Raw genomic sequence first — 14,719 nt, forward strand, 5'->3', positions numbered from 1 at the left:
CTCCTCCTGGAATGAATGGGTGGGGTGGGGGGAGGGGGAGCGGGCGGCTGGCATCTAAATCACAGTGCAGTGTGTGGCGCCTAGCTCATAGGCGCTCCACTGATGCGGGGCCCAGGGCTGCCACGGTGGACTGAAGTGTAACGCCCCAGAGGTAGGCGCTGCACCGTAGGGTGTGACGCCGGCGTGGCGGGCGCTACACAAAAAGGTGAGGGGAATGAAATAGTTTCACGGGCAGTTCATTCTGTGACTTGATTTCGTCCCGAAATCAAAATTATCAAATTTGGCCTTCCTGGCCATCCCAGCTCCTCGAAAAGTACACCGCTGACCCAAGAACACAATCTTATCAACCGGAGCCGGAGACGCTATCCTGCCCGAGAGTCAGTCGCCAAACCAAAAGCCCCCGCCAACTCCCACGCGTCCAAATCAGCCAGCGCGACGGGCGAACGCGTAGCACACCACGCCCGGGTCCGGGTCTAGGCCGCTAAGGACACGCACGGATGCTTGTGGTTGCGGCAACGGGCAAGCAACGCATCTTCCGCGGCCGCCTCATAAAAAAACCAACCAAACCGAACCGAAAGTGCAACAGGAAAGGGGCGCGGCGGCGCGGCACACGGTGCGGATACTACGGTGGTGGTGGTGGTGGGGTGGCGGCGGGTGCGCGGGTTGGTGGAGGCGGTTTTGCGTCGGGTAAACGCGGGCGCGCACGGCACGGCACGGCAGGACCAGGTAGCTAGCTAGCCTGCCTGGGAACAGCAGCGGCCCCGCGGCCCCGCTGTCGCGCGACGACGGCTGTCGCCTCGTCGTCTCCTCCTCCTCTCCTGCCTGCTACGCCACGCCAACGACACTCGGCTCGGAATCGGAATTAAACCCCTCCCCCACCCCCACCACCACCACGAATAATTCCTAGTTCGTCTCTCTTCCTCCGCCCCCCCCCCCCCCCCCCCCCCCCAGCTGCCTCGCCTGCCAGCTCGTCGGCCGCCGCTCGCCCCCTCCTCCTCCTTGAGCCGCCGGAGCGCCGGAGGCCGAGCCCGGTCGCGGATCGGGGGCCCGACGCACGTCACCAGCCCAGCAGCCCTCTCGGGGTTGACCCCTCTCAGGTGACGCTCCTGCTCCTCCCCTCCCAGGCTATTCCCTTGAGATCGTCCTTCCTTCCGCGCGGCGAGTTTGTGGAGTGGGAGACCTGCCGTGCGCGCATGCTTCGCTAGATTATTTTTTCCGGTGCGGCGGCGCCGTGCCCGTGAGCCGTGAACCGGTGTGAGAATCGAGATGGTCGGTCGGGCCGCGTCCCAGTAGAGGCGAGGTGGCGGGGGTTCTGGGGATTCCAGGGGCAGGAGGAGGCAGCGGATGGCGCTCGATTTTGGCCTGAATTTGGTGCGTGGGCGCGCCAAGTGGATTTTAGCCGTGCGGTGCGCATTGGGCGGGGTCAGCGTGGGATTGGGGGCTTGCGCGCGCGACTCAGCCTACCGCCTTCACCTGCTGCTGCTGCTGCTTGTCATGCTGGATTGGGGGGCGTCGTCATTTGCACCTAGTCGCTTTGGTGCCCAACTTGGTCTCTGGTTCAGGCCCGCGTTCACTTCAGACTTCCGGTCTGGGATTGTACAGTAGTAATTGAGGTTTCTGCACCACCGGCATCATCATCAGCTTATGGTAGAAACTGAAATGGCAACGCAGACAATGTGCACTCATACTTTTCGCATCAGCATAAGGTTGCGCATAAACTGAAACAAACAGAAATAGCACGAGATTGCCTTGCCTGCGGCGGTCTGTCTAGGCTGGCTTGCTCTGCTTTTTTTTTGCCATCTGGCTACCCTGTTTCTCTTGGCCTCCATTTTCTGCTTTCAGTTCAGACTTCCAGAGCTGGATACTAACTGAGGTTTCTGCAGCAAGCACTGTTTCACCATCAGCTTATGCTAGAAACTGAAACTGAAAATGACAACGCATGCAATGTGCACTCATGGTTTGGCTATCGACATGAGATTGCACATAGAATCAACAGTGAAACAAAAAAGAGCATGACCCATGTTGTTAGTGAGTTTAGGACATGGATATATAAAATCTTGCAGCTCACCACGTGTTCGTATCGAAAATCGTGGAAAGAACCAAAAGGCACAACACGGTGCTGAGTGTTTACTTGCGATACTGATTGTCAAAACTTGATGCTAACCTCTTCTCCATTTCCCAGTCAGTGCATATGTAATCTTTGACCTATCATGAATTGCCTACAATTTATGTAGGAGTAATAGTTTTTGTCACTCGGATATTTTCATGCTGGCTATGAGTGTCCTGATTGAGATTGCTACTCTTGTAAGCATTTGTATTGATGCCAGAATGTTCTTGTATTTCCCCCTTTTTCTCAGGAACCAGAGGCAGATAGATAGGAAGAAGTAAAATAGAAGGAGGTCATTATGCGTCGGTGGTTTTGTTGCAGCCAGTTTCATGCTTCATATCGTGAACATGAACATGAATTTCCTTCCAGCCCGGATGAGAAAGAAGGTACCCCTCCTTTTTGTCTTCTGCTGTCTCGTAATTAATCAGCCTATATTCAAGCTTATTGATTGAGGCCTATGTTCGATACTCATAATACCCCCTGGAAATGGGTTTGAAACTCTTGTGCAAACTCAAGTTTTAGTTACTGGATTTGGATGTAGTTGTTTTGGGTTCTCCAGAATCATCTTGTTCGCTTTCAGTTTATTTAATATATCCATGATATCAGGATGTGCTTTGGAACATCACATAGTGTTTCCTCAACAATAAATTCTTCTAGTAACTTAACATCCATGTTGAAAAAAAATTGTAGTATCTCCACCCAGCATGTATTAACAATCTTTTGCTATTGAGTAACAGAACAAGTTAGCATGAGCACCAAAATGGATATACGATTTTAATGTTACAAGTGAGGGAAACATGGATAAGAAGGTGAAACCATGCTCTTTCACTTCAAGTTAGTGCATTTTCAGCATAGTCATTTGTCAACACCGTTTCAGATTATCTTACCTAGCAGCTGAACCCTACCTGTAATGTACGGGCTAGGTATTTATTTCATTATAAATGAATGTTTATGAGAAGGGATTGTGTTGTGCATCTGTTGCTTTCTAGTTATCCTCTGTTTTCCTGTCGTGCTTTTGTTATTGGGGCCTAAAGTTGTTTGTAAAACACATGGTTAACAGGAAATGGTTTTGATTCCAAAAGTGATCCAACAAAAACACCTCCTCCCATTGAAATACCTGAATTGTCACTTGATGAACTGAAAGAAAAGACCGACAACTTTGGGTCAAAAGCTTTGATCGGTGAAGGATCGTACGGGAGAGTGTATTATGCTATTCTAGACAGCGGGAAACATCTTGCTGTTAAAAAGCTTGATACCTCAGCAGACCCTGAGCCTGATAACGAATTTCTGACACAGGTACTGAGTAATAACCATCTTTTGCTAGTTATGCTAGCTTTATCTGCTATTACTTTTTTTTTGTGGGGTATCTGCTAGTACTTTTTGTATGAACTGCAATCCTCTATTCTTGAACTTATTTTCCTCTTTTGGTCGTAGCTCTCGATTGTGTCGAGATTAAAGCATGAAAATTTTGTGGAAATGCTTGGCTACTGTGTGGAAGGAAATCAACGTCTGGTGGCCTATGAATTTGCTACGATGGGTTCTCTACATGATATTTTGCATGGTACGCTTGCTATGTTATGCAATCTGTTAGCCTGTTTCTTCATGAGGTCCTCATGATCAAAACAGTTCATGTGGCATGGTGGTCTGATCTACTCTGACGTCTTTTCTGCTTGTTTACCATACAAAAGGAAGAAAAGGTGTCCCTGGTGCACAGCCTGGCCCAGCACTTGACTGGATGCAGCGAGTCAAAATTGCTATAGATGCTGCTAAAGGGCTAGCATATCTTCATGAGAAGGTTCAACCTTCGATAGTCCATCGGGACATACGGTCTAGCAATGTACTTCTATTTGAGGACTACAGAGCGAAAGTTGCAGATTTTAATCTTTCAAACCAGTCTCCTGATATGGCTGCTCGTTTGCATTCCACCCGTGTCCTTGGAACCTTCGGCTATCATGCTCCTGAGTAATTACTAAACTTGAATACATGCACATTATATATATATATATATATATGCACTTTTTTGTTTCAAGATTTTGAGATATCCCCCCATAATTATTATAATAAGATACCTGTTTATTCCATTTCATGTTAGGCACCAATGATAGGATTGTAGCATTAGTCAGACGACCTTCATTATAGCTAAACAAGTCTGTCATTTCTAAAGCAAGATCTATAGTTGAATGAATAGCTGTAGTTCCACCAGTTCTTTAGTTTTTTATATGCAGATCTGCCACTGCACTACCTTTTGTTAATTATTACTGTATATTCCTTCTTGCTTTGTTTAAGAAGTGCCCTTCCTTGACAATGCAGGTATGCCATGACTGGCCAGCTAACTCAGAAAAGTGATGTATATAGCTTTGGAGTTGTTCTTTTAGAGCTTCTAACAGGAAGGAAACCAGTAGATCATACAATGCCTAGAGGCCAGCAGAGTCTGGTTACATGGGTACGTATTTTGTTCCTAACAATCTTAAAGTACTATATTTTGCCAACTAAAACTTAATGGTACAGAGAACTACTTAATTTATAATATTGTTCTACATAAAACAAGGAGAGCATGCATTAGTAACAAGAGTAGGGCATTAACACCGACATAGTCAACGGTTTGAACTTCAGAGAGTCTCATACTATACTGCAATATCATGTAAACAAGCATTGAAAATGCGCGGAATTTGATTCAAAATTTACTGTTCAGAGTGCTTACTATATTTAGCGCTGCTTTGTGTTCCTGTACTATCGTTTTACATAACAAACTATTCAAGTTGTCTGATGTGCATATTCTGATTGATTGCTACTACCTTCTGTGGACACAGGCGACACCTCGCTTGACTGAGGATACAGTGAAACAATGTATCGACCCAAGGTTGAAGGGCGAGTGTCCCCCAAAAGGCGTTGCCAAGGTCTGCCTCTCTTCTTCCCTCCCTTCTTTGTTGCGCACTCCCTCTCTTACACAGTCACTAGCTAAGAAACAGCTCGAAACATATTTGAACACTGAATGTTTCATCTTCCGTGGAATGCAGCTTGCGGCAGTGGCAGCCCTCTGCGTGCAGTACGAATCGGAGTTCAGACCCAGCATGAGCATCGTCGTCAAGGCGCTCTCGCCCCTTCTTCAGCAGAAACCTCAAGCTCCACCGGCCGCTGCTCCTAACACAACGACTTCAGATGCCTGACATGTCCAGTTCAACAAGGATGTATGTAAAAAAAAAAGAGCGCTAGTAAGACGCATGTCCTGGCGTGTGCGTTGTTTTGTTTTTACCGAGAGTACCGCCGTCGCTTTGCTGAGTTGAAGAACGGGGCTGTGTGGTTCTGCCGAGTGATGTGCTCTTGTTGCATTCCGATCACCTTAATAAGCCGCGTTCTGGGTCGTATATATATGCTGTAACATGGGAACTTGGGAAGGTTGTGTAGTTGGTCCGTGGCTTGATGTTTCTGGGTTTGGCATTGTGATTTTGAGCTGACACCCATTGATTTGTATAATCTGCTGAACTCGAAGTTGGCGTGAGAAATGGCGACATTATTGTCCAATGTCCATTTTTGTTATCTGCTTGCCTGCTCCTAATTATGTGAGAATGGGTACTACTGCTTTTGGCCTCTCGGGTAGGCAATTTTCCGAAGAAATCGCCGAGAATTTTACGTTTTGTATCTATCTCGTGTAGATGGGTTGAATTCATCCGTGCGCCTGTGATGCGTTGTAATGCCGGTGTCTGCTGAGATGATAGTGCAATACTACATGCGTAAATTTAATTTGGCAGCTTGTACTCGCCAAAATAAGAAGTTCGTTTGGAGTTCGAACTGGTGGCCTACTGCCTACTTTAGTCCGGTTGCCACGTTGTGAACACCACGCCGCTACACCGACCGAGCCAACCTGCCGATCCGGTCCGGTCCGGTCCGGCCCATCTCTTCCCCTGGCCCTCCTCCTCAGCCGCGGCCAGCTCCCTCTCTCTCTCCCACCGGCGGCGCAGGTTGGTCGGCAGGTAGCGGCCGGCGGCGGCGGAGGCGAGATGAGGGTCGGCGTCGGCGGGAGCGCGGGCGTGGTGTTCTACGCGGACAAGTACCACCCGATCCAGGCGGGCAGCATCGACGGCACGGACGTCGCCCCCCACGACAACGCCGTCCTCCGCGCCCTCCTCTGCTCCACCGCCGGCCTCTGTGCGTCCTCCTCTCCGCTCCCCTCCCCCTCCTCTCCCCCCGTTCCGCTCTTCCCCCATTCGCGCATCAACGCTGCGCGGCTCACTCACTCTGTATCTGTTTCCCCCCCTGTCCCCCTCTTTCTCTAGATGATCCGTTCGGGGACCCCAAGGCCGCCGGCGACCCCTACTGCACGGTCTTCGTCGGGCACCTCTCCCGCCTCACCGACGACGACACGGTCCGGAAGGTGCGCGTCTCTCTCGTCTCGTTTGCTGCTGGTGTGTTGGGTTTGATGCTGTGACCTCCCTGTCTGATGGTCGGAGCTGTTGTTTCGTCTGTTCCCTGTGTCGAGCAGGCCATGGGCAGGTACGGGAAAGTGAAGAGCATGCGGCTGGTGCGGGATATTGGTGAGTTGAGCATTTTGTTCCACGATTTTTTTTTTCAGTGTTATAGTGAGAGCGAACCTTGCTTTTGCAGAGCATGTTACTGTTCCAGTGAAAAAATAGCATCAGTACACTTCATCCCGATTGAAATTGCAGCGAGCACATAGTTGAACAATTCGCTACTTTCTCATAGAATGAATGGGGTGTTTTATATTCTTAGTAATCTTAGAAATATAGCATGAGTTTTCAGTTTTTCAGATCAACTGCTAGCTAATGTCGCAGCGTTGTTTCGGCTGTTCTTGCCAGTAGACAGAAAACATCATTGCTTCATTGTGTGGCTTTAGTTTGTATTGATCGTACTATTTACTTGCCTTCTGCAACTCTAGTTTGTATTGATCATACTATTCATTTGCAGTTACTGGTGCTTCCCGCGGTTATGCGTTTGTAGAGTATGAAACAGACAAAGAGATGCACCGTGCCTATGAGGTATTGGCTGCATAATGTTTTCAAGTTCCTTTGCCTGTTTGTTTGCTACTACTGTATTCTAGGTATATGTGAAATCTAAAGGAAACTATTCCAGGATGCACACCATTCCATTATTGATGGCAGTGAAGTGATCGTAGACTACTATAGGCAGCAACTTATGCCTGGATGGATACCAAGGAGGCTAGGTATGTGACCCTGCTGAAATGTAATATAGAAGGCAGAATACTTGAGATGGTCTTCATGCTCCTTTGAATTGCCTTTTTATAGGAGGAGGACTTGGAGGAAAGAAGGAGTCTGGCCAGCTTCGATTTGGAGGTCGAGAGAGGCCATTTCGTGCTCCCTTGTATGAACCCAAGCATCTATTATATTTCAATATTTCTTGCTAGAAGAGCCGTGGCACTTTGGCGAATTGCACTTTGGAGTTTTAAGGCATGTAGTAACAATGTGCACTTCTATAAAATGCAGGCGGCCTATTCCTCATGATGAACTCAAAAAGCTCGGGATCCCACCGCCGCCTGAGGGGCGGTATATGACACGTTTTGAGGTATTTTTTATTTACTTTGCCACTCTTTACCTTGTACTGCCAAAGGGGGATGTTGTTTAAATATGCGAGGTATTACCACTAAAATGTTCTAAGATTAACCTTATTAGAAATGTGGACATGTCAATTTATTTAATCTTTAAATGGTAAAAGATGCAAAGAGCAAATTCATGATATTTCCAGAGAAAACATTTACGCATAAAAATTACAAAGAGAGAGTAAAACTGTTATTATCTTGAAAGATTAAGAAGAAAGGAGTAATACTTCTTGTATGTACTTTTAGCCCACATATTCACTCATTGTTGTCATTATTGAACCCGCATGAGGACATGGAGGAAAACTGGAAAGTTAACCATTGCATTTGTGTGTCCTCACAAAGCAGACTGGATTTTTATTCGTTCCGCTGTCCTATGATATGCCTTACATTTACATTCATGTGTGCTGTAGTTGGGGTATGGTTCAGTTATACCATGCCTGCTTACTGCGATGGAGTGAAATAACGCTGTCAATCCCCACCATCACAGGTTCCCCCACCACCTAGACGAAAAGGAGGCAATGTTGACAGGGAAGAGTCGCCACCTCCTAGGAGAATATCCAAGGACAGGGCTGATGGCACCTACAGAAGGCAGAGAAGTCCAACTGAAGACGAAGGCAGCCCGCGCAGGCGCAAAAGTAGCCATGACCACAGGGAAGATACGCAAAGGAGGATAAGGTCATCTAGGGAGGCAAGCACCTACAGCAGGCAGAGAAGCCCAACTGGAGACGGCGGCGACCATCACAAGCAAAAAAGCCACCGAGAGCAGGGCGATATCAGCAGCTATGATAGGCATGTAAGCCCAGCCGAAGACGACGGCGGTCATCACCGCAAGCGAAGAAGAAGCCGAGAGCCTGGGGATATCAGGAGGAGCCACAGTGGGCGGAGAAGCCCAACTGAAGACGACGCAGGTCGCCGCAAGCGAAGAAAAAGCCGAGAGCCTGGAGATAGCAGCAGACACAGCAGGCACAGAAGCCCAGCTGAAGACAACAACAGCGGTCATCGCAAGCAGAGGAGGAGCCGAGAGCCAGGAGAGGTGTCGCCTGGCACGGAGGATGGCAGTGTCAGAAGAGGAGGAACCTCCACCGAGGCCTGCCCCAGCCCGCGTCGACGATCTCATCGGGAGCAGAGGTAGCATCACGGCGGCAGCAGCCGTTCCCGCCACGGCGACCATGCTCGCTCCAGGAGATCCGAGAGCCGAGATTATAGCCAGTAAGATGTCTGCCATTTCCGTTCTGTGAAAAACTTGTGGATCCCTGGCCTACGTGCTGCTCGCTTGATTTGATGAGGTTTGTCGCCGTCATGTGTAGGCTCTGTTCCGTTGTTGGGTGTTTGTCTTGCCAGGCGACACCGCCCGCCGTATGTGTAGGATCCACAGTTGGTTCCTGAGCAGTTGGGATAGTTGTAATTCTAGCTCTGGTAATTCAGGTTGGATCCCTGGCTCTGGCTGTAAGTATAGCGTGCAATGCAATTTTATGAAACGATCTTGGTATAGACGTTGCTTGAATAGTTTTGATTTGATGACCCTGACTACAGTGTGGTACTAGCATTTGTTGCGATTAACAGATCTTGGTATCGATACATAGGCATCGTTTGAATAAAATTTATATCTCTGGACGATGCAAAAGGCCACACAAAGAACAATGCTGTCCAAACGCCAAGCTAAATCAGCACTTCAGTCCGGTCTCTAGCAGCGAACTTTCAGGCTGCTTACTCTCCGAAGGCAAAATCAAGGGATATGTGAAATTGAATGTTGAAGCCGCTTTCGACTCGGATTCTCTTCAAGGTGTAATTGGTGCAATACTGAGAGATGAGGCTGGTCATAATGGGCAAGAATATAAGCTAGTAACTTACACACTTCCCTAGACTATGTTACTACCTTCATAGTGGATAGAAACATCTATGTAGTGTCATGCAACGATGTATTTATTAGGTTATAGACTCATTGTTTCTTGGAGTGTGTGATGTTCCGGTAACTTAGGGGTGTTTGGTTCAGGGGCTTTTTAGTCCCAGAGACTAGAAAAAGTCCCTAAAAAGTCCCTAGGAACCAAACGGGAGGAACTTTTTTTACAAGGACTAGAAAAAGACTCTACTAGAGAGTCTTTTTTGATTAGTCCCTGGGACTAGAAAAAGTCCTAGGACTTCTGAACCAAACACCCCCTTAGCTAGTTACCACAAGCACCTCTCTCTTCATTAAATATGTGCCACATAAGCAAAGTTGTATTGGAGTGTGTGATGTTACTCCTAAGTTCCTCCCCATTGTGACCAGCCTGATAGAGGTACCCTCATAGCAACGATGAATGAGAAATTTGATATTTGTGTGGATGCTTTTATGGCAGAACCTATGGCGCTGGGATTTGGTTTGAATCTAGCTCAATCAGTCGGCGTAACTGAATGATAATCAACTCTGATAACGCCGATGTAATCACAACTATACATGAAGGAGGTTCGTTTGCTGGTCTCGAGGCAGCTGTTTTCGAAGACTGTTATCACATGTCCACGGATTTTTCTCATGTAGTCTATGAGCATTGTCCTAGAGAAGCTAATGTAATAGCCCATGAATTAGCTAGCTTAGCCAGATTTTCCAATCCCGAGACTTGGTTAGATGAGCCCCCTGCGGCTATTATCAGTGATGTAACTATTGTGACCACTGAATAATGAGGGGTTTGAATGTAAAAAAAAAAAGAGCAATGTTGTGTGTGCGACAATTTTTTTGTCACACAATTGACTCATTCTCTCTCCATCTCTAAAAAGGGGGCACTCGGACGGCAGCGGCGGCGCTATCCTTTTTTTTGTAGCTTCGAACACTACGATTCCACTCATTACTCCGGCACAGCGAGATCGCTGGCCACCAAGAAGCTTACATCTGCTGGCACTCAACAAAGGAAAACAAGTAAGAAGGTAGAGTTCTTACCAGATCCCGAAGAGAGATGAGGGCTTGATGATCTATGATGAGATCCTTCTCCCAAGATGCAGGTCTTGTGATATTGAGAGATCCTTCTCCCAAGATGCAGGTCTTGTTCCTCTAGGAGGAGGTACACGGAGCAAATATCTCTCAATTTAGTCTAATATGCTTTGCTAACCCTATTTTTTGAGCTAGGAGGGGAGAACTTATAGTCTAGGGGGCGAGAGAGGAATACAAGGGTCGTGGCCCTACACTCTGCGCACAGGCATGCCGATAGTACCGGGGTGGTGGAGGTAGTACCACTGGCCGATAGTACTGCGGTCAGGGCCGGTAGTAACGGCCACATGGCGGTTGTTCGCATTGGAGCAGTCGGCCAGTAGTACCGGTGGTAGGGCCGTAAGTATTGCTAATTCGAGGATAGGTGGTAGTTCCGTTCCGTGCCAATGCCAATGAAGTGCCGCTTCCAAGTCAGGGGGTTCTGGGGGTCGGACGGTAGTGGAGCGGTAGAAGGCGCGAAAGTTTCGATGGCGCTGAGGCAGGTAGTACGGTCCGGGGGAGCAACAATACTTCTTGCAGCAGGGGTGGTAGTACTGCTCGGAGGGTCGATAGTACCGCCTGCTTCAGGACTTGGTTCCTTCTCTTCTTCCTCTCGGTATTCCTCTTCCTCCATGGCTTGGCCTTGCCCCCTAGCTTCTCCATGGTCGCTCCCGTGTACTTGAGTATGCATAAGGTCTTCGCTTTACGTAGTAGTCATGTCTCAAGTGAAGTGAAAGCTAGTTCAAAGAGGAGCAAGTTAATTTCTTCTTGTGTGACGCTTGCACGTGCTCTAATCATTGGTCCATCTGGAGATTGGGGTGTTAGTGTAGAATCCATGGGGATGACCATTGGGTCCAAGATCGAGTTTTTCCGCCCCGAGCTCCGATCTGGATTCTTTTTTTGCGACGAGTAGTACTTCCCCTTCCCCGACTGGTACTACTGCCCCCACCCACCCGGTACTTCTGCCCCCCACAAAACGGTACTTTCATTTCACCCCAGGACCAGTACTACCGCCCCTAATAATTTCAGCCTCGGCTGATTCACCGTTTTGGCCATAACTTCTTCATCTACACTCCGATTTGAGCGTTCTTGGGCTTGTTTTGAAGCTATCGATGTGCCCGAGGCTCTTGCATAAGTATCCACATCATTTGACAAAACAAATTTGGAGGTTTTTTATCGACATCGGAACCCCTCCACCCACCATCACGCTTGTGCCACCAATTCATCACCAACACTTCCCCTGAGTGACCATTGGGTACCATCTACATAAAAAAACCACCAAGGGGAGATTGTAGCTCTCCATCGACTACATAAAACAACGAAGCTCGACATCGACGACCACTATCCATCCTTTGACACCAAAAACCAGAAGCAAGGCTGGTTACCTCCGACTACGTGAAAGGTTAAGTGTGACAAAGGTATCCATTCCATCACAATATTTTCCTTCCTTGCCATTAACATTGATAGCCCCACCATTCTTTGTGTACACCTTCATACTATTGAGACTAGCTATCCAAGTATTGCCAGGCTTCACGAAAATTTGAGCATCTTAGTGATTGAGATAATATCATTGGTGTGATAGGTTACTCATGTGCATATCTTATGATACTTGCCTTGCATCTTTGGTTGAGACTCAATAAGAATAGTGGAAAGGAAGAGGAAGTGCAAAAAAACAAAAAAACAAAAAAGATCAAAGCTTATAAGCAAAGAGTTGGGCATCAAAAGATATACATAGAATATTTGGAAAGGAAACATTATGCTTGTATGTATAGGTTGGTGCCAAGTAGCGAATCGTGCCCACAAGTGCAATATAACTAGCGTCACTTCGTCTAGTGTTTGTGCAACACGAGCTTAATCTTTATTAGGCAATTTGTATTGCTCATTACTCCTATAAAGAATGCTGGAGTACCCGCCTCCCGAGGGCATTTGCTGGCAAGAGTACCCTCCGCACCGTTCGTTGTGAGGTGGTGTGCCGCGGGTGCCTCCCTGGGGCTCTCCGCACTGTTCGTTGCATGGTGGTGTGCTACGGGTGCCTCTCGGGGGACTCTCCGTGCCGCTTGATCTGTCCGGGCAGCGTACCCCCAGCGATGTGCCTCGAGGGTCCATGACGCGGGTGCCCGCGGGGGGCGCCCTGGGCCACTATCATGTCATGGGTTCGCCCACGCACGATGGCGAGGCTGGACCCACCTGTCGGGCTTGCACGCGGTCACCTCTACCGGGCTGGTTTTCCTGCGCTAGTCGAAGATTGCGTCGCCGGCTCACGCGCGGGCCCTGCCTATCAGTACTCATTGGTCTCACCGGTGTACGGGAGGGTGCAGCCTCATTCACGGCGTGCCGGGTTATTTCCTCCATGCGAGCCGTCTTGGGTTGTGGCCAGGCAACAGACCCGAGAGGTCAGGCCGCCTCTCGTCTTGTGCGAATCAGGGTGTTTCGGTCTTTTGGTTAAGGCGGTTGCGTTTCCTATAAGTTTGTATTTTCATGCGGCACGCTGGACACATTGCACACCGGCAATGTGACGTTCCTATTTGCCGACCCGGCCGTTGTCACGGGCTCAGGGTAGCTGATACAACATTTATATTTTCCCTTGTTGGTGCAAACAAAAATCTCTTTGAGATGTCAATTATGCAATTCAGTCTTTTTACTTATGATCCAATTGCTATGCGATTCAGAAGTCCAAAGTTAAGCATAGGTCATGTCAAAAAAAATTCTAGTGGCTAGGTTTGAATTCATCAAGGGATGGGCATATGGGTTGTGAAATGTTCATATGTAATTTTATCATCGTAGGTTGAATTCTTCCTAATTTTGCACAAAGCAACAAAGTAACACTCAATCGTCTGCAGTTTGTTGCCAAAATTATAAATTCCTCCCGTCTTTAGGCATGCACAAATGCAAAGATGTGCAAACACCATTTATACTTCCACTGTTGGTGAACTATTCGCCTTCACGGAGAGCTAGCAACTTCCTGATTCATTTTTTTTTAAAGGAGGATTATCTTGGCCTCTGCATCTGGGCGATTCATGCAGCCATTTTATTGATTATTCATAAAGACCTTACAAAGTAGTATATTAGGTAGTCTCAAGCCACCATCTTCGCAACAACTATCGCTATTCCTATTCATTTGACGAAGGGGTGCCGATAGTCCGAGCCTAATACCAAACGGACACCGCAAAAAAGCCTAACATCTAAAGCCGGAGGCCCCAACCTTAGCCACATACTGGGTTTGGGGTACAGACCGGTCCAACGCACTCTCATGTGTCGTCGCTGCCGTCTTCCACCAATTTATCTTCAGAGCAGAAACTAACACACCGACCTTGCCATACCTCTCTGCCATGGACGACACCATGACGCCAGACAGTGTCCTCCTCCTGCGCGAGTCCATCTCCGCGCATCGGACACCGAATCTCCACTGCGCCACGCCGTCGAGATCCGCCGCCATCAATGTGTAAGATGAAGCACCGCTCCACCAAGCCATCCACTGGTCCCTTGAGCCTGTGTACACCTCTAAGAATGACGCCCCCATGGGAGAAACGATACCAGAGCGCCGCCATCATCCAATCTACGGATCTAGGGTTTCCCCCGAAGGTAGCGGATATAGGTCTGGAGCTTCTCCATGGCGATGCCTTCAAGAAGATAACTACACAAAAGAATGCCGCCATCGCTGGTCTTGGCAACAAGCCGAGAACAAGGTTTTCACCCGGATCCGCTCGACAAACCTCCATCAAGCATTGTGTGCAAGGGTCGCCACCGATCTGAGCCGCCACGCAGCGAGTAGGCCGCACCGGCCAGATCAGATCTGTCCGGAGGCCAGACCATGCATGGCGCCGACTCGTCCACCAGGCCCTCCATGCCGCCGCCGCCGATCCGGGGTCAGATGGCCCGTCGCCGCAGATCCGGTAGCCGACGCCGAACGTAGCCAACGCCGCTGCCCGAAGCAAGGCTGGTCGCCGCGCCCGCAGCCATCGCCGCCTGAGGCAGAGCCGGCCGTCGCGCCGCTGCCAGTTAAGGCAGGGACGCCCGTCGCACCACCAAGGCCAGATTGGTCGTGCCTCCTCACGCTGCGGGGCTCCGCACCATCCCCATGGCGCAGGAGATAGGGAGCCCC

General features: G+C 48.8%; 2 protein-coding genes across 2 annotated transcripts; both read left to right on the forward strand.

The window, feature by feature from the left end:
- The first annotated feature begins 660 nt into the window (after positions 1-660).
- Positions 661-5,644, forward strand: LOC109774362 (PTI1-like tyrosine-protein kinase 3). Its single transcript, XM_020333075.4, has 8 exons — positions 661-1,097; positions 2,358-2,493; positions 3,168-3,403; positions 3,542-3,668; positions 3,796-4,069; positions 4,418-4,550; positions 4,918-5,004; positions 5,125-5,644. The coding sequence occupies exons 2-8, from the start codon at positions 2,406-2,408 to the stop codon at positions 5,272-5,274; spliced, it is 1,095 nt and encodes a 364-aa protein (XP_020188664.1). The 5' UTR covers positions 661-1,097; positions 2,358-2,405; the 3' UTR covers positions 5,275-5,644.
- A 258-nt stretch (positions 5,645-5,902) lies between these two features.
- Positions 5,903-9,170, forward strand: LOC109774361 (U11/U12 small nuclear ribonucleoprotein 35 kDa protein). The gene is made up of 8 exons (XM_020333074.4): positions 5,903-6,253; positions 6,382-6,479; positions 6,588-6,639; positions 7,031-7,101; positions 7,196-7,286; positions 7,369-7,444; positions 7,567-7,645; positions 8,167-9,170. Exons 1-8 carry the CDS (start codon positions 6,106-6,108, stop codon positions 8,809-8,811), a joined length of 1,260 nt encoding a protein of 419 aa, XP_020188663.1. The 5' UTR covers positions 5,903-6,105; the 3' UTR covers positions 8,812-9,170.
- Positions 9,171-14,719: the final 5,549 nt, after the last annotated feature.

The sequence above is a fragment of the Aegilops tauschii genome, chromosome 5, assembly GCF_002575655.3.
Source record: "Aegilops tauschii subsp. strangulata cultivar AL8/78 chromosome 5, Aet v6.0, whole genome shotgun sequence".
NCBI classification, from domain to species: domain Eukaryota; kingdom Viridiplantae; phylum Streptophyta; class Magnoliopsida; order Poales; family Poaceae; genus Aegilops; species Aegilops tauschii.